The sequence below is a fragment of the Pan paniscus genome, chromosome 1 (assembly GCF_029289425.2).
Source record: "Pan paniscus chromosome 1, NHGRI_mPanPan1-v2.0_pri, whole genome shotgun sequence".
NCBI lineage: Eukaryota > Metazoa > Chordata > Mammalia > Primates > Hominidae > Pan > Pan paniscus.
Window position 1 is genome coordinate 216,219,843 of NC_073249.2, and position 15,221 is coordinate 216,235,063.

The window sequence follows — 15,221 nt, forward strand, 5'->3', positions numbered from 1 at the left end:
CCTCATTTGAGGAAATTAGGGAAAATAGACCATTGGATTTTGAGATTAGGGCTCATGCGTATGAATGTCTGACATACTAAACTCTCAAAGTTCGCTGTTCTTATCTCAAGCCTAAGAGTCCCACTTAGACACAGGAAACCATCCACTTGAGGACACGGTGAACAACTTAGCTGACATCTGCGAGGAGGGCCCTGCTTCTGAAGCCACATTATGAAGCCAGATGCTCTCCGAGAGAGCTGCCTGGGCTGTCACCCCAGTGCTTGGGACACAGTGGAACATTCCTGACTACCTACTTTTTGTGATTAAATAGGGACATTGTTACCAGAGGGCTAAAACTTCCAGCCTCTCAGATTCGCCAGTGGACAGATGAGGTAGTCAGAGAAAGCACAGGAATGAGGCTGGCCTTGACTGGGAATAACTAAGCAGCATTTGCATAAGGCAAGAAGGCCCTTTTTCAAACTATGGCTCATCACCCGGGATGGTGCTGTTGTGAACAATTTAGTGGGTTGTACATAACATCTTGTTAATGACAGAAACTACTTGTTTTGTGGATTGCAAAAAAAAAAAAAAAGGTAATGATTCATTTTTTTTTGTTACCTGAGAAAGTCTTTGGCTGCTGCCTTGAAACAGCCACAAGATGGCGAGGATAGGCGGGGACAAGGCAGGAACAGGAACCTGGATCTGGGCTGATGGTTATGATGGAGGTGAGGAAACTGGGCAGGGTCAACAGACTTGGAAGACAGCAGGTGACAGATTTGGTGCAGCACGTGTGACCGTGGACTCGAGGGTGATGCCCCAAGTGTGTAGCCTGGGAATCTGGAAGGATGAGGTTGCTATCAGCTGAGCTGTGGCCTCTGTGGGCGAGCAGGGGGGACACTGGGCAGCACCAGAGCCAAGAGGACAGCTGTAGGGGCGGGGAAACTGACTGACTACCCCTGTATCTACTCCTGAGGACCCTTAAAAAAGAAAAAAAAAAGCGGTGGCTCACACCTGTAATGCCAGCACTTTGGGAGACCGAGGCAGGTGGGTCACAAGGTCAGGAGTTTGAGACCAGTATGGCCAAGATGGTGAAACCCCGTCTCTACTAAAATACCAAAATTAGCCAGGCCTGGTGGTCGGCGCCTGTAATCCCAGCTGCTTGGGAGGCTGAGGCAGAGAATTGCTTGAACCCGGGAGGCGGAGCTTGCAGTGAGCCGAGATCGTGCCACTGCACTTGCACTCCAGCCTGGGCGACAGAGCGTGACTCCATCTCAAAAAAAAAAAAAAAAAAAAAAAAGAATAGTGGCAACCAAATTCTCAGAAGGCAAAGCAGGATGGAACAGTGAGTCATTTACTTTTTAAGTGAAAAATTGTCTGGAGTTACAGAGAAATCTGTAAAGAAATCAGTCTCGATTTCCCGATCCTTAAAGATCAGTTAAACCATTTGTTCTTTTGAGAGTATCAAATTCCTTCCAAGAATAAGGAGCCAGATTATAGTGGGAACTTCCCCAAAGTTATGGTCACTTCAGAATACAGCTGGCCATGTCAAAGAGGAGTTTGTACAAGAACCCAAAAAGACAGAGATCTCACAAAGGATTTCCAACTAGGTTTTATTTTAGTTTCCAATATTATGAGCAATGATACAGGAGTAACTCAAGCAAATACATCACCTTAAATACATCAGAGAAAACTCACTGTGTCAGCACGTCTTGCGCTCCAGCAAATGAACGTAAAAACAGAACAATGTCAGCAGCATTAAAGTGCTTTTGGCCATACTTCTTTCAGAAAGGGTCTCTCCCTCAGTGGTATAAATTTAATTTTACTTATTGAAGAAGCTCAAAATTTCATTCATTCCCCAGGGGCTACATTGAAAAAAAACTCATGTTTACGCTAAAGAATTTTTTTTTTTCAAAAAGAGCACAAAATCTATTGGAATTGTGTGACAGTGATTTTCCCTGACATGCTGTGAAGTGGCCCCTGTCCATTCAGGCCCGGCACACACCGGGAACATCCACCCACAGCATGTCCACCTGGCAGAGTCCATCACTTCGCCCCACACAACAGGACAGACTGAGGGCTTTAAATACAAGCAGGTATGTGAACAGGACATCACCTGTGATGTGGCCACCAACCAGTGCACAGAGGCTACCAACTCATTTCCTCAAAGATGAGTGATGGCTGGGCTGCTGGGCCCCTGCCTTGTGGGCTGCTTTTTGGGAGAGGTGTTATTTGTAGGAAGCGATCCAACTTGTGCCACACAGGATCTGTCACCCAAACTGCTTTTCTCACACAGTCAACACCTTGGTGACAGGCATCTGCCCCCACTTCAACCAGTAACAATCCCAAAACTCAACATCAGCATAAAGACAAGGGGGTCAGTCGAAGGTTCTGGAGATCAGGGAGGGTGGAAAGATGGGCACTGGGTTTTCCACATTGTCCCTTGGCCAACTGCAGTCACTGGCACAGGAAATTTAGTCCAGGGCACTTGGGGGAAGGTTGGGGGTGGGGTGGAAACATGTCTCTTAAAGGGCACAACAGGGATGCAATCAAGCCTAGGGGGTGGGGGCTCTCAGACCCATGAGCCCCTCGCAGAACGAGGCCAAGTGGACGGCCCATTCTCCAGCTGTCCTGTGTGGGGCCCATGCACCTCAGCCAGCCACCAACGTCCCCACCTTCCACCATCCTTCCTTCTACTACATCCTTCAACCACCTAGACCATGCCATCTTCCAAAACAGATCTACACAAAACAGGCCTGCACAAGTCCAGGACTGACACTAAAGCAAAGGACACAATAATGAGAAGAGAGGCAAGTCCCTCCTTGTCCCAGTGACCGCCACCTGCTCTGCCAGCTCCCCATACATCCAACAGCCCTCCCCTCTGAGCTACTCCCACTCCTCCAGCTACCTCAGCAGCATCCTTTCTACCACCCCCAGCACAGGGCCCGCCTCAGCCTAAGCCCAGGGGTAACTGAGCCTCACCACCAAGACGTGTCTGAGGCTCTGCAAATGGGATGAAGCACTGAGCCAACAGGCGAGATGGACACACACAAGCCACAGACCTTCCGGGACAGACTCTCTGGGAAGAAACTCCAATTGTCCCTTACACCTACAGGTGTGCTGGGCTGCAAGGAAGGCAGGTGCGCACAGGCTGGAGGAAGGTGGGGGTGTCTGTGTGATACCCTCAAAGGCTTCCATGAGGCATTGTGCAATGCTGAGATCCTGAGGCCTTATCAAGCAATCAAATGAACCAGAGAAAGCTGGAAAAACCCTCAACTTAACTCCTTGGTACCATGCTGTCCATAGCTGTCGCTGAAAGTGTCCTTTGGGGGTATGAGCCAGCTCTTCCAGCAACAGCAGGCAAAGGTGGGGGAAAATAAGTAGTGCTGGAGGGCTCAAAATGGTACGAGACTGGGTGCTTCATTCTCTTGGCAGTGGCCAGGGGGCAGGAGCCACACGTGCCCCTGGGGGAGCCCACACGGCACTTAGGGCTGGCAGCACCGCCCCTCTCCACGCAGACTCCGCCTCAGGTGCCCACTATCTGCTGGGCTGCAGGTACTGGTGTGTGAACATGTTGAGCTCACTGTCCAACCAACCGGCTTTATTCCTGCAAAGAAATGGTTCTTTTGTAACCATGATAGCTGATGACAGGCAGTATTAGGACTACCCGCCAGGCACCATCCTAAGGACACTTGACACACACCCTTACATAATCCTCCAACAATCGTGTTTATCCCCGTTTCACAGATGGGGAAAAGGAGGTCCAGAGGGGTTAAATAACTTCCCAAGGCCACACGGTTAATAAGCCAGGGAGCTACAAGTTAGGCTTTTCTGATTCTCAAGCCCTGTGTTTCCTTCACCCAGGACCATGTGCAAGTCCCTGAGCTGTCGGGAACTCAGTTTCCCTGCTTGCCAAGCAAGGGGTTGAGGTGCTGACAGGAGACCCTTTCCAGGTTCAGCTGTGTCACTGTGGCTGACAAGCAGCAGTTCCCCCCATTCCCCCTTTCTGAGAGTCCCCAGAGGGCAAGCAGTGTGTCCCTAGGAAGCAGCTGTCCCCAGGTGGGGGTGCGGGGGGGCACATCCGCAGTCGAGGGCAGGGAAAGCCCAGTGATCTGGTGAGGGTTGGAGCTGACACCCTCTGATCCATCTCCCCTCTGGCTCTGCCACCCTGCAGACTCTGACGTCAGGGGCGAGGGCAGGAAGTGCAGGGTCCCCGTGTGCTGATGCTATCATGGGCTGGGCAGGCCGAGGACTTCTGCAGGGTCCCCGTGTGCTGATGTTATCATGAGCTGGGCAGGCCAAGGACTTTTGCAGGGCACTTTTACATTCAGTCATGCAGCTGTGTCATGAAATCTTACTCCCATTTTACAGATGAAAATAATGAGACACAGGAGAGTTAAGAGCTTGGGCCAAACATGAGTGGCTGGAGAGAACCCAGGACTCCAGACTCCTCAGACTGATGCTCTTTCCAGCAAATTATTAATGAAAGCTCCATAGAGACCCCATGGAGATCTGAGTTCCAATCCCAGCTCTGCCAGTCCCCAGCCAAGTAACCAGCTTCTCTGTGGGTAAATGGGGGGCTATGCCCTCTTCATGGGTCCAAAGAGCGGCAGGTAAGGAGAATCAGAGTGTGGGGGCTGCTGGAGCCAAGTACACCTGGGCTCCCCTCCTAGCCTGGCCATTTTCTGAGATGCCAGACAAGTTCCCCAACTTTTCTATGTAGAAAATGGAGGGATAGGGAAGACTGAGTGAAATAGCACATGTAAAGCGCTGTAGGCCCTGCGGTTCAGCACAGGGCGCTGTGAACTGCAGTCTCGCAGTACTGTGATGCCATCATGCCTTCAACTGCAAGTGCCTTGAAGGCAGCGACGCTGTGTCTTGTTGAGCCTCCAGCACCATCTGGCATCCATGAGGTACATGGTACACAACCATTTTTTTTTTTTCTTTTTGAGACAGAGTTTTGCTCTTGTCGCCCAGGCTGGAGTGCAATGGCACGATCTCGGCTCACTGCAACCTCCGCCTTCTGGGTTCAAGCCATTCTCCTGCCTCAGCCTGTCGAGTGGCTAGGATTACAAGCACACACCACCACGACCAGCTAATCTTTGTATTTTTAGTAGAGATGGGGTTTCACCATGTTGGTCAGGCTAGTCTCAAACTCCTGACCTCAGGTGATCTACCTACCTCAGCCTCCCAAAGTGCTGGGATTATAGGCATCAGCCACCGTGCCCAGCCCATGGTACACATCTAACACGAATGAGCTAAATCCCCACCAGAAAAATTTGTGTCCACACCCAAGACGCAAGCCCAGCAGCTGAGCCCCAGTGTGCCTGGGCTGCACCCCGGAGCCCTAACCTTTGGCCACGCAGGCCAGCCTCACCTGAGCAGCTTTGCTTTGCTCTGAAGTGAGTCAAGAACCTCAATTTTCTTGTTCATGGCGGCAATTTCCTGCTCCAGGTTCTCCCGGGTGACATCAACTTGCTGACACAGATGAGCAAAGGTCCCAGACAGTTCCCTGGGGAGGAGAGAGAAGGGACCAGTTGGGGTGTGTGGAGCAAGATGCCACTAGTGGCTTAACCCACCCACAGTAGAGAGCAGCTGGGCCTGTCTATATCCCTGCCAGCAGCTCTGCCCTGAGCCAGGCCTGGTTTGGCAGAATCTCATACACCCTGCTGAGACTGTGAATAATCATAACAACCAAACACACTCAGCATCACCACGGCCTGAGAAGCAACAGCACAGAGCTGTGCACCCTGGTTTGGGCACAAGAGATCCTGACTCTGCTGCTCATCAGCCGAGTAGCAGGGGACACGTCAGTATTTTTCAAATCTCAGTTTCTTGATTTTGAAAAAGGAGATGGCCCTCTCCCTCTCCTCCCTCTCCCGCTCCCGCTCCCTCTCCCTCTCTTTCCATGGTCTCCCTCTGATGCCGAGCCGAAGCTGGACTGTACTGCCGCCATCTCTGCTCACTGCAACCTCCCTGCCTGATTCTCCTGCCTCAGCCTGCCGAGTGCCTGCGATTGCAGGCATGCACCGCCACGCCTGACTGGTTTTCGTATTTTTTTGGTGGAGACGGGGTTTCGCTGTGTTGACCGGGCTGGTCTCCAGCTCCTAACTGGGAGTGATCTGCCAGCCTCGGCCTCCCGAGGTGCCGGGATTGCAGACGGAGTCTCGTTCACTCAGTGCTCAATGTTGCCCAGGCTGGAGTGCAGTGGCGTGATCTCGGATTGCTACAACCTCCACCTCCCAGCCGCCTGCCTTGGCCTCCCAAAGTGCCAAGATTGCAGCCTCTGCCCGGCCGCCACCCCGTCTGGGAAGTGAGAAGCGTCTCTGCCTGGCCGCCCATCGTCTGGGATGTGAGGAGCCCCTCTGCCCGGCTGCCCACTCTGGGAAGTGAGGAGCGCCTCTTCCCGGCTGCCATCCCATCTAGGAAGTGAGAAGTGTCTCTGCCCAGCCGCCCATCGTCTGAGATGTGGGGAGCGCCTCTGCCCCGCCGCCCCGTCTGGGATGTGAGGAGCGCCTCTGCCCAGCTGCGACCCCGTCTGGGAGGTGAGGAGCGTCTCTGCCCGGCCGCCCCGTCTGAGAAGTGAGGAGCCCCTCCACCCGGCAGCCGCCCCGTCTGAGAAGTGAGGAGCCCCTCCGCCAGGCAGCCGCCCCCGTCTGGGAAGTGAGCGTCTCCGCCCAGCAGCCGCCCCATCCGGCAGGTGGGGGGGCAGCCCCCGCCCGGCCAGCCACCCCGTCTGGGAGGGAGGTGGGGGGTCAGCCCCCGCCCGGCCAGCCGCCCCGTCCGGGAGGGAGGTGGGGGGGTCAGCCCCCGCCTGGCCAGCCGCCCCGTCAGGGAGGGAGGTGGGGGCGCCTCCGCCCGGCCGCCCCTTCTGGGAAGTGAGGAGCCCCTCTGCCCAGCCGCCACCCCGTCTGGGAGGTGTACCCAACAGCTCATTGAGAACGGGCCATGATGACGATGGCGGTTTTGTCGAATAGAAAAGGGGGAAATGTGGGGAAAAGATAGAGAAATCAGATTGTTGCTGTGTCTGTGTAGAAAGAAGTAGACATAGGAGACTCCATTTTGTTCTGTACTAAGAAAAATTCTTCTACCTTGGGATGCTGTTGATCTATGACCTTACCCCCAACCCTGTGCTCTCTGAAACATGTGCTGTGTCCACTCAGGGTTAAATGGATTAAGGGCGGTGCAAGGTGTGCTTTGTTAAACAGATGCTTGAAGGCAGCATGCTCGTTAAAGAGTCATCACCACTCCCTAATCTCAAGTACCCAAGGACACAAACACTGTGGAAGGCCCCAGGATCCTCTGCCTAGGAAAACCAGAGACCTTTGTTCATTTGTTTATCTGCTGACCTTCCCTCCACTATTGTCCTATGACCCTGCCAAATCCCCCTCTGCAAGAAACACCCAAGAATGATCAATAAAAAAAAAAAGAAAAAGGAGATGGCTATAAGACAACATCTACCTCCAAGAGTCAGAGAAATAATTAGGTGCAAAATGTCTAGAGCAAAGGGTCTGCCACACACAATAAAAAAAAGGAAGCGAGGATATTCATCCCCACCACCCCAGATTAGGCAATAGATTCCCACCTGACCTAAGATGTGCACGAAGAGCAGGCTGGGTTCAAAAACTTCAAAACTACATCCACAGCCCAAGCTCTTCAAGGCAACCTCTAAAACTCCTACTAGGAATATCTCTTGCCTTCCCATTTCTTCCTCACCAAGGGGCCCAGAGGCCCTACCCCGTCCCAGCCCAAGACGCAAAGTGTCCCTGGGAGACCCCTCTCCCCATCACTGGCCTCAAAGCTGGCCCTGCACACCTGAAGGCCCAGGGTCTACGATGCTCAGGACCCAGTGGCTTCCAGGCCAGGTTGGAAGAGAGATGGGGCTGACCCTGCCTAAAGGAAGTCCCCTGCTGGGGTCCGATAGGGCCACTCACTGCTGGACTTGGTGGCTGCAGTTGGAGCCAGTGTAGCTGATGACAAGCTGCAGCTTCTCGCTGGCATGCTCCACAAACTGGCGCTTGAAGGCCCTCTCCTTGGCCTTGGTGGTCCAGGTCAGACGCTCATAGACGTAGAGGAGGCCGTAGAGCCCAAAGGAGAGGGCAATGAGCCGCCAGCCCACTGCCTTCCACACCTGCAGAGCACATGGTCAGCCTGGAGTGCAGCCTCTCTGTGGCCCACCCTCCTCTGGGGCCCATCACTACCAGGGCCATCTGAAGGGCCCCAGCCAAGGAGCCTTCATATTTCTACTCTGAGTTCCTCTTTCAATGTCTCCTTTGATCCCACTGAGGCCAGAAGGTCTGGGACCATCTCCAGCAGGAAGTGAGGGTAACTTGGTGAGGGAGTAAGCGCTCCCCATGCAATCACAGAGGAGAAAGTATGCAGTGGACTGTGGAGTGTGGCCCAATGCAGGGGCCACCGCAGGAACCTAGCCCTCAGGCCCCGCCCACCTGCCCTCCGCCCCCACCTTCCCGAGCAGAACTGGTCACTGACCACTCCTCCAACAACAAGAATGCCCATGGAGGTCCTGGATGTCAGGGAGGCCAGGCCGGTAACCATGGAAACCATGAACTCCTCCTGGGTGAGCGAGCCCTGTGGCAGTGGGGGCATGCTGGGGTTGGCTGGCGTCAGAGGGATAGGACGCTGGACCTGAGGAGAGAAACATGAGAGGGGTGAGGGGGACGTATTGAGTCTCTCATTCACGTGAACCCTCAGTGTTGCCCTAGTCTGGGGAACAGGGACACAGAGTGGCTCTTCAATTTCCAAAAGGCAAAAAGGGGACAACTAGCTTCGGATGTAGCAGAGGAGACCCTCAGGTGAGCACCACAGGACGTGCAAAATGTGAGCAGGAGCCATCCTGACCCGCCTGGCAGCTTCCCCGAGTGTGGGATGTGTACAGAGGGCAGTACATGTGACAACTCAAGTGGTTTAGAGATGAATGTTTTTAAAATCTGAACTTTAAAATAGTTGTATGTAGGTGGTTATTTTTAAAGTCGTCTATTTTTAATAGTTACATACTTACTTTAATGTGTATTAGAGAAAAATACTAGCATCTGTCATTTCACAAGTATCACTGCTTAGAACAAATCCAGGTCAATCAGTAGCAAAAATTCTGTCTGTGGTATACTGGGTGGTGGGGCACACCACCACAGCTGCTGACCTTAGGGAACCCCCGTTTTAGAATGGTTCCCGTGTCTGGAGGCGGGGTACAGACTGACCCCCCACAATGCCCTTGAGGTGAGGAACTTTGCTTGCCTGGTCATTGTAGCCCATCAAGGCCCGACGGCTGTTCTTGGGGCCCAGGAACCTATTCACCAGCATGGTCCATCCGAGAGAGAAATGGAACTCAATGTCTTCCTGGAAGTCAGCACACAGCTTGTCACAGTTCAGGTCATAGTTGAGGGAGAAGCACTGGCGCGGGACCAGCATGTCTATCTGACTCCGCACAGACACAGGAAGGAGGGGTTTCAAGCCATCTGTCAGGAAGAGAAATGGAGGAAAAGCTTATCAGCTCAGCCCTGCACCACAGCGGCACCAAGCCTTGGAGACAGGGCTCTACCAGCTACTGCCAGGGATGCTGAACAGCTTTGCCTGGGAACCACACCCCAGTCAAGTTGGCCCATGAGACTGAGCATGCCTCACTTGAGGCCAGCTCTCCCAGGCAAGTGTGGACTCAGATGCCATACGGCTAACACTTATGCCTCACGTGGACTTAAAGGAGCAGGCCCAATTCTCAGCCTAGGGTAGACCCATGTAGTAGCACAAGATGGGCTCCCCAACCCTGTGTACAGAATGAGTTCACAAGGCCAGGCCCGGTGGCTCATGCCTGTAATCCTAGCACTTTGGGAGGCCAAGGCAGATAGATCACTTGAGGTCAGGAGTTCGAGACCAGCCTGGCCAACGTGGCAAAACACCATCTCTACTAAAAATACAAAAAAATTAGCCAGGTGTGGTGGTCACGCCTGTAGTCACAGCTACTCGGGACGCTGGAGCAGAAGAATCACTTGAACCTAGGTGGCAGAGGTTGCAGTGAGCCAAGATCATGCCACTGCACTCCAGCCTGGGTTACGGAGTGCGACTCTGTCTCAAAAAGCAAACAAGAATGAGTTCAGAACATGTACCCAGAACCTGAAGGTATCGAGTTGAATCATCATGAAAAGTGACAGATAAGGAAAGTCCTGATTTCTTTAGCTTGGCCTCCGCATCTGATCTTTGGGCAGCCCAGGGCCACAGCTCCCCAGTTCCCCATGGGCACTAACCTATCATGTCCTGCTGCATGGTCTGCAGGGAGTTGGTGATGGCCGTGGAGCAGCGGTCAGACATGTTTCGGCCCAGTCCTTCCTCTATGTGGCGGTGCAGCTCCTGCCACCAGAAGAGGGAAGTTAAGAGAAGCATGTCCATCAAAATTCCCTTCAGGCCACATCCACCAGGTGACCCCAGAAGGCTGACGGAAGCCTGGGCCTTGTCTCTGTGGCTTCTACTGTCACTGCTGGGGGGCCCTGACCCAGACCAACAGGGGTTGAATCACTTTTGGGGGCCTCCTGCCAAGAGGACCTGTTGCTCCATGACTCACATTCTTATAAACCTTGAGGACTACTGGAGAAGGGTGGAAGTCCATCTGGTAATCGTCCACCAGTACAGAGAGGCGCCTGATCTCCTCGGCCATTGCAGTCGACACCTACAGCAAAAGGAAGCACACTGTTAAGTATCAAGGAAGACCAAAGTTCACTCCTGCAGCACCAGGAGAGATCCTAGCAGACGGCACATCCTTCCTCTCAAACCAGCAGCCTCCTCAGCTCCTCTATGGAATTAAAGCCTCTGAAGTGAGAGGGTCTGGGAAACTGGCTGATCAAACGCCCACATGATCTGTGGAGGTCCAGAGGAAGGGGAACATGCCCAGCATCACACAACCCGACAATGGAACCCAAACGGCAGCTCTGTATTCTTGAAACAGGGCCACAACTTTCTTCTGAAAGGCTGAGAAGTCCCTAAGAGGAGGAGGTCTGCTTTCTTCTGGACTCTACTCGGAGTCCAAATCTTCCCAGAATGCCTCCTCCTCATTTCTCACCTGCCTCTCCACTTCCTCCGTAATCTGCTTAATTCGCAGCTTATAGTCTTGAGCCAAGAGCTCCAGCTGTTTGTCAATAAATTTCAGTCGGTCTTGCCGCTCTTCACGCATTTCCTCGCAGTAAACCCTGAAAGCAAAGTACTGGTGAGAAATCCATGTTCCTGTCTGACTAAGCAGAGGAGCAAGAGGGGATGCCAGAAAGCCCACGCCGCCCTGCCCGCTATCTTGCCTGGCAGGGCTGCACACACGCACCCAGGGGCATGGCCTTCCCCTTCCCAGGTAAGAAGAGGACCCTGCAGCCAACCATGCACTCTTCAGTCTTCCATGTGGGTCAGGTGGTGGGCACAAAACAGGGAGGGCGCTTTAAGGGGGTTTAAACAAATTCTGCCAATTAATATAGAGAAAAAAGCTCAACCTCACTAGTAATCACAGAAATGATTTTTTTTTTTTTTTTTTGAGATGGAGTTGCCCAGGCTGGAGTGCAATGGCACGATCTCCACTCACTGCAACCTCCACTTCCTGGGTTCAAGCGATTCTCCTGCTTCAGCCTCCCAAGTAGCTGGGATTACAGGCATGCGCCACCACACCCAGCTAATTTTGTATTTTTAGCAGAGACAGGGTTTCTCCATGTTGGTCAGGCTGGTCTTGAACTCCTGACCTCAGGTGATCCACCCGCCTTGGCCTCCCAAAGTGTTGGGATTACAGGCGTGAGCCACCATGCCCAGTTGCAAATGAAATTTTTTTTTTTTTGTAAATGAAATTTTTAAAGGCACTATTTTCTACCAAGGCCTGGCAAAAATGACCAGGTGTGAAGTTCTGGTGAGGGCTGAGGAAATGGAAAGCCTATAGACAGTACTGGTCATGCAATGAATGGGTATGGCTGTTCTGAAGAGCAATCAAGAAAACTGACTAAAACTGGAAACGCGTGTACCCTAAAACAGAATCGCCACACCCCTAGGAACTCACCCCAGGAAGACTCTTAAAAAGGTGCACAAGGGGACACATGAACAAATGTCCACTGCAGTAGGGTTTCCAATAGCAAAAAAAAAAATCTAAAATTCCATCCATAGGAAAATGAGGCATATTCACAATGGAATATACCACAGCAGTTCCTATTCATAAACAAACTACACATACTAACAAGGATAGAGGGAAAAATGATGTTGAGAAAGCAAAGCCAGGTACAGTGACAGACAGTGTCATGCCACATCTGTACATGTGAAGCATGTAAAAACCTGACATATTCCTCAGCATTTATGTAAAAAGTACTGTTTGGGTGATAGAACAATGTAAATTCATGATTATGGTGCCTCTGGGCAGAGTGACACTGGGACAAGTGCAAAAGAATCAAAAGGGAACTGAACTTTTTAAAATTTTAACTTAACATAAACAATTGAGAAAGTCAATTCTGTGTGATAGAAGCAAGGTGTTTTCATATTATTCTTTAGTGACAGGGTCTCACTCTGTTGCCCAGGCTGGAGTGCAGTGGTGCGATCACAGCTCACTGGAACCCTGAACTCCTGGGCTCCAGCGATCCTCCTGCCTCAGCCTCCCAAGTAGCTGGAACTACAGGTGTGTGCCACCACACCCAGCTGATTTTTAAAATTCTTGTAGAGATGGGATCTCACTATATTATCTGGGCTGGACTCCTGGCCTCAAGCAGTCCTCCTGCCTTGGTCTCCCAAAGTGTTGAGATCACAGGTGTGAGTCACTGCTCCTGGCTGGAATGTTGTTTTGAAAAATGTGTTCAGGCTCTGAGAATGGCTGCAGAGCTCAGCAGGGCATGGGCCAAGACCTCCAACACAGGGAATCGTGCTGCACAGACCAGGTGGGGTGATGAAGCACCCAGCCGCCCTCCTCACCAGGCTGTCTATGTGGTTCTAACACGGTCTGGTGGCCAGGGAAAGGGCTCTGGATGGGAGCCCAGAGACTCAGCCCTGCCATCAAGGCGTGTCCTAACTGCCCAAGGCAGGGGTGGAGCACCCTCGTCTCGGCAGCCCTCTCCACCTATCTGCAGTCTTGGACTCTTACTGCTGCTCCCGAGCTGCCACGTGCAGGGAGTCCATGATGAGTCGAACCGCCTCTGCAATCTGCTTGGCCCGGACCGTGTGCTGCTCAAACTTGGTCTTCACTGCAGACTGGGAGATGCACTCCTGGAACACACAGAGGCACAGAGGGAGGTGGGGGCCACCAGGGGCCTACAACCAAGGGCCAGACTCTGGTTTTCACTGCCAGGGACACAGCCAATGGGAGCTGGGGAGGCACAGAATCGCCAGATACCAGAATCAGAGGACTCACCTCAAATCTCCTCTCAAAATTCTGAAACTCAAACATCCTCACTTGAAAGCCTTCTGCGAGAGCGCCCCCTAGGAGGATTGTACTGCATTAGTCCAGAAACAACTTGGCAGCAGAGGAAAACAATGAAATCCCCAGAAACCAAGCCACTGGCTAAAGAGCAAGAGCCTCTCTGCTCTTCTCAGCATCCCCTTCTCAGAAGGATTTTCTACTGACAGACTCCTCAGCACGAGACAAAATGTCTCAAACATCAGAGAAAAGGAGGACATCTGTTCTCATCATTACCTCCTTCAGGCATGCCCTGGGCTTTCTGAATCCTGGCGTTGAGCACCTCCTTAGCAGACACAAAGAAGATGCGGTCCCCGGCCTGGGATCGATCCACCACGCCCAGCTCATCCACCAGGAAGCTGGTACAACGCTCCATGTGCTGCCGCCGCACCTGGAGCCCAAACAAATGTGTCCAGAGTGAGTGTAGGTGGCCCCACAGCCCCCACCTGCCTCTTTTATTAAAAGAATAGGTCATAAGAGGCTGGGCATGGTGGCTGACGCCTGTAATCCCAGCACTTTGGGAAGCCAAGGCAGGTGGATCACTTGAGGTCGGGAGTTCAAGACCAGCCTGGCCACCATGGTGAAACCCTGTCTCTACTAAAAATACAAAAAAATTAGCCAGGCATGGTGGCAGGCGCCTGTAATCCCAGCTACTCAGGAGGCTGAGGCAGGAGAACCGCTTGAACCTGGAGGCGGAGGTTGCAGTGAGCCAAGATAGCACCACTGCACTCCAGCCTGGGCGACAGAGTGAGGGAAAAAAAATAGGCAATATATTCACATGGCTCAACAGCCAAAGGCACAAACACACACACAGTGTAATGTCTCCCACTATTCCGCTCTCTCACCACCAAGTTTCCCAGACCAACGTGTGGGGGTTACTTGGCAGTGAGCGTGCCAAAGATATTTTATGCATATACAAGCAGAAATGCTTAAACGTGCCCTAGACTGCCTCTTGTTAAGCCTATATAGTGCCTCACTTTGGTGCCCTGGCAGGAAAGGAACCCTGAGGTCAAGAAACCTAAATCTGGGACCTATACTCTGACAAGCTGTGTCCTCCTGGGGCATTGTTTATAAAAGGAGTGGGCATCACTAGAACATCCCTCCTGGCTCTGACATCCTGGGGTTCTACCGATAAAATGTGACAATAGCTTCTTGTAGACACCTACCACATGTCAGGTGTTTTTGACAGATTTCATCCTCTCAACAAGTCTATTTATCACACCATCACACTGGCGAGGAAATTGGATTACCAGAAGGGTCAAGGAAGCTAACAAAGTCATACTGCCTAGTATCAGTCACAAGCGGGCACAGTGGCTCACGCCCGTAATCCCGGCACTTTGGGAGGCCGAGGCGGGCGGATCACCTAAGGTCAGGAGTTCAAGACCAGCCTGGCCAACATGGTGAAACCCCATCTCTATTAAAAATACAAAAATTAGCCAGGTGTGGTGGCGGGTGCCTGTAATCCCAGCTACTCGGGAGGCTGAGGCAGGAGAATTGCTTGAACCCTGGAGGCGGAGGTTGCAGTGAGCTGAGATTGTGCCACTGCACTCCAGCCTGGGTGACAAGAGCAAAACTCCATCTCAAAAAAAATAAATAATTTGGACTCTGGCCTACTGACTGCAACTGCATGTTTTATCATCCCATATTGCCATATTATCAATCTTATTACCCTTTATTTGTTTAATTATTTTTTTGTGAGACAGAATCTCGCTCTCTCGCCCAGGCTGGAGTACAGTGGCACAATCTCAGCTCACTGAGAGCTCCACCTCCCGGGTTCACGCCGTTCTCCTGCCTTAGCCTCCCGAGTAGCTGGGACTGCAGGCGCCTGCCAATATCA

At 52.3% G+C, this 15,221-nt stretch overlaps 1 protein-coding gene across 6 annotated transcripts in view; it reads right to left on the reverse strand.

The window, feature by feature from the left end:
* Nucleotides 1–1,570: 1,570 nt before the first annotated feature.
* MFN2 (mitofusin 2) overlaps nucleotides 1,571–15,221 on the reverse strand; it is a 34,953-nt gene continuing 21,302 nt past the window's right edge. For all 6 annotated transcript variants that reach the window (XM_003822063.5, XM_008975582.5, XM_008975583.5 and 3 more), the window contains 11 exons: nucleotides 13,622–13,775; nucleotides 13,340–13,407; nucleotides 13,073–13,194; nucleotides 11,042–11,168; nucleotides 10,547–10,651; nucleotides 10,233–10,335; nucleotides 9,229–9,449; nucleotides 8,467–8,622; nucleotides 7,911–8,107; nucleotides 5,354–5,488; nucleotides 1,571–3,583 (listed from right to left, as the gene is read on the reverse strand). In XM_003822063.5, coding sequence (XP_003822111.1) covers nucleotides 3,514–3,583; nucleotides 5,354–5,488; nucleotides 7,911–8,107; nucleotides 8,467–8,622; nucleotides 9,229–9,449; nucleotides 10,233–10,335; nucleotides 10,547–10,651; nucleotides 11,042–11,168; nucleotides 13,073–13,194; nucleotides 13,340–13,407; nucleotides 13,622–13,775 — 1,458 coding nt within the window. In that variant the 3' untranslated portion in view covers nucleotides 1,571–3,513. The remainder of the gene's footprint in view (nucleotides 3,584–5,353; nucleotides 5,489–7,910; nucleotides 8,108–8,466; nucleotides 8,623–9,228; nucleotides 9,450–10,232; nucleotides 10,336–10,546; nucleotides 10,652–11,041; nucleotides 11,169–13,072; nucleotides 13,195–13,339; nucleotides 13,408–13,621; nucleotides 13,776–15,221) is intronic.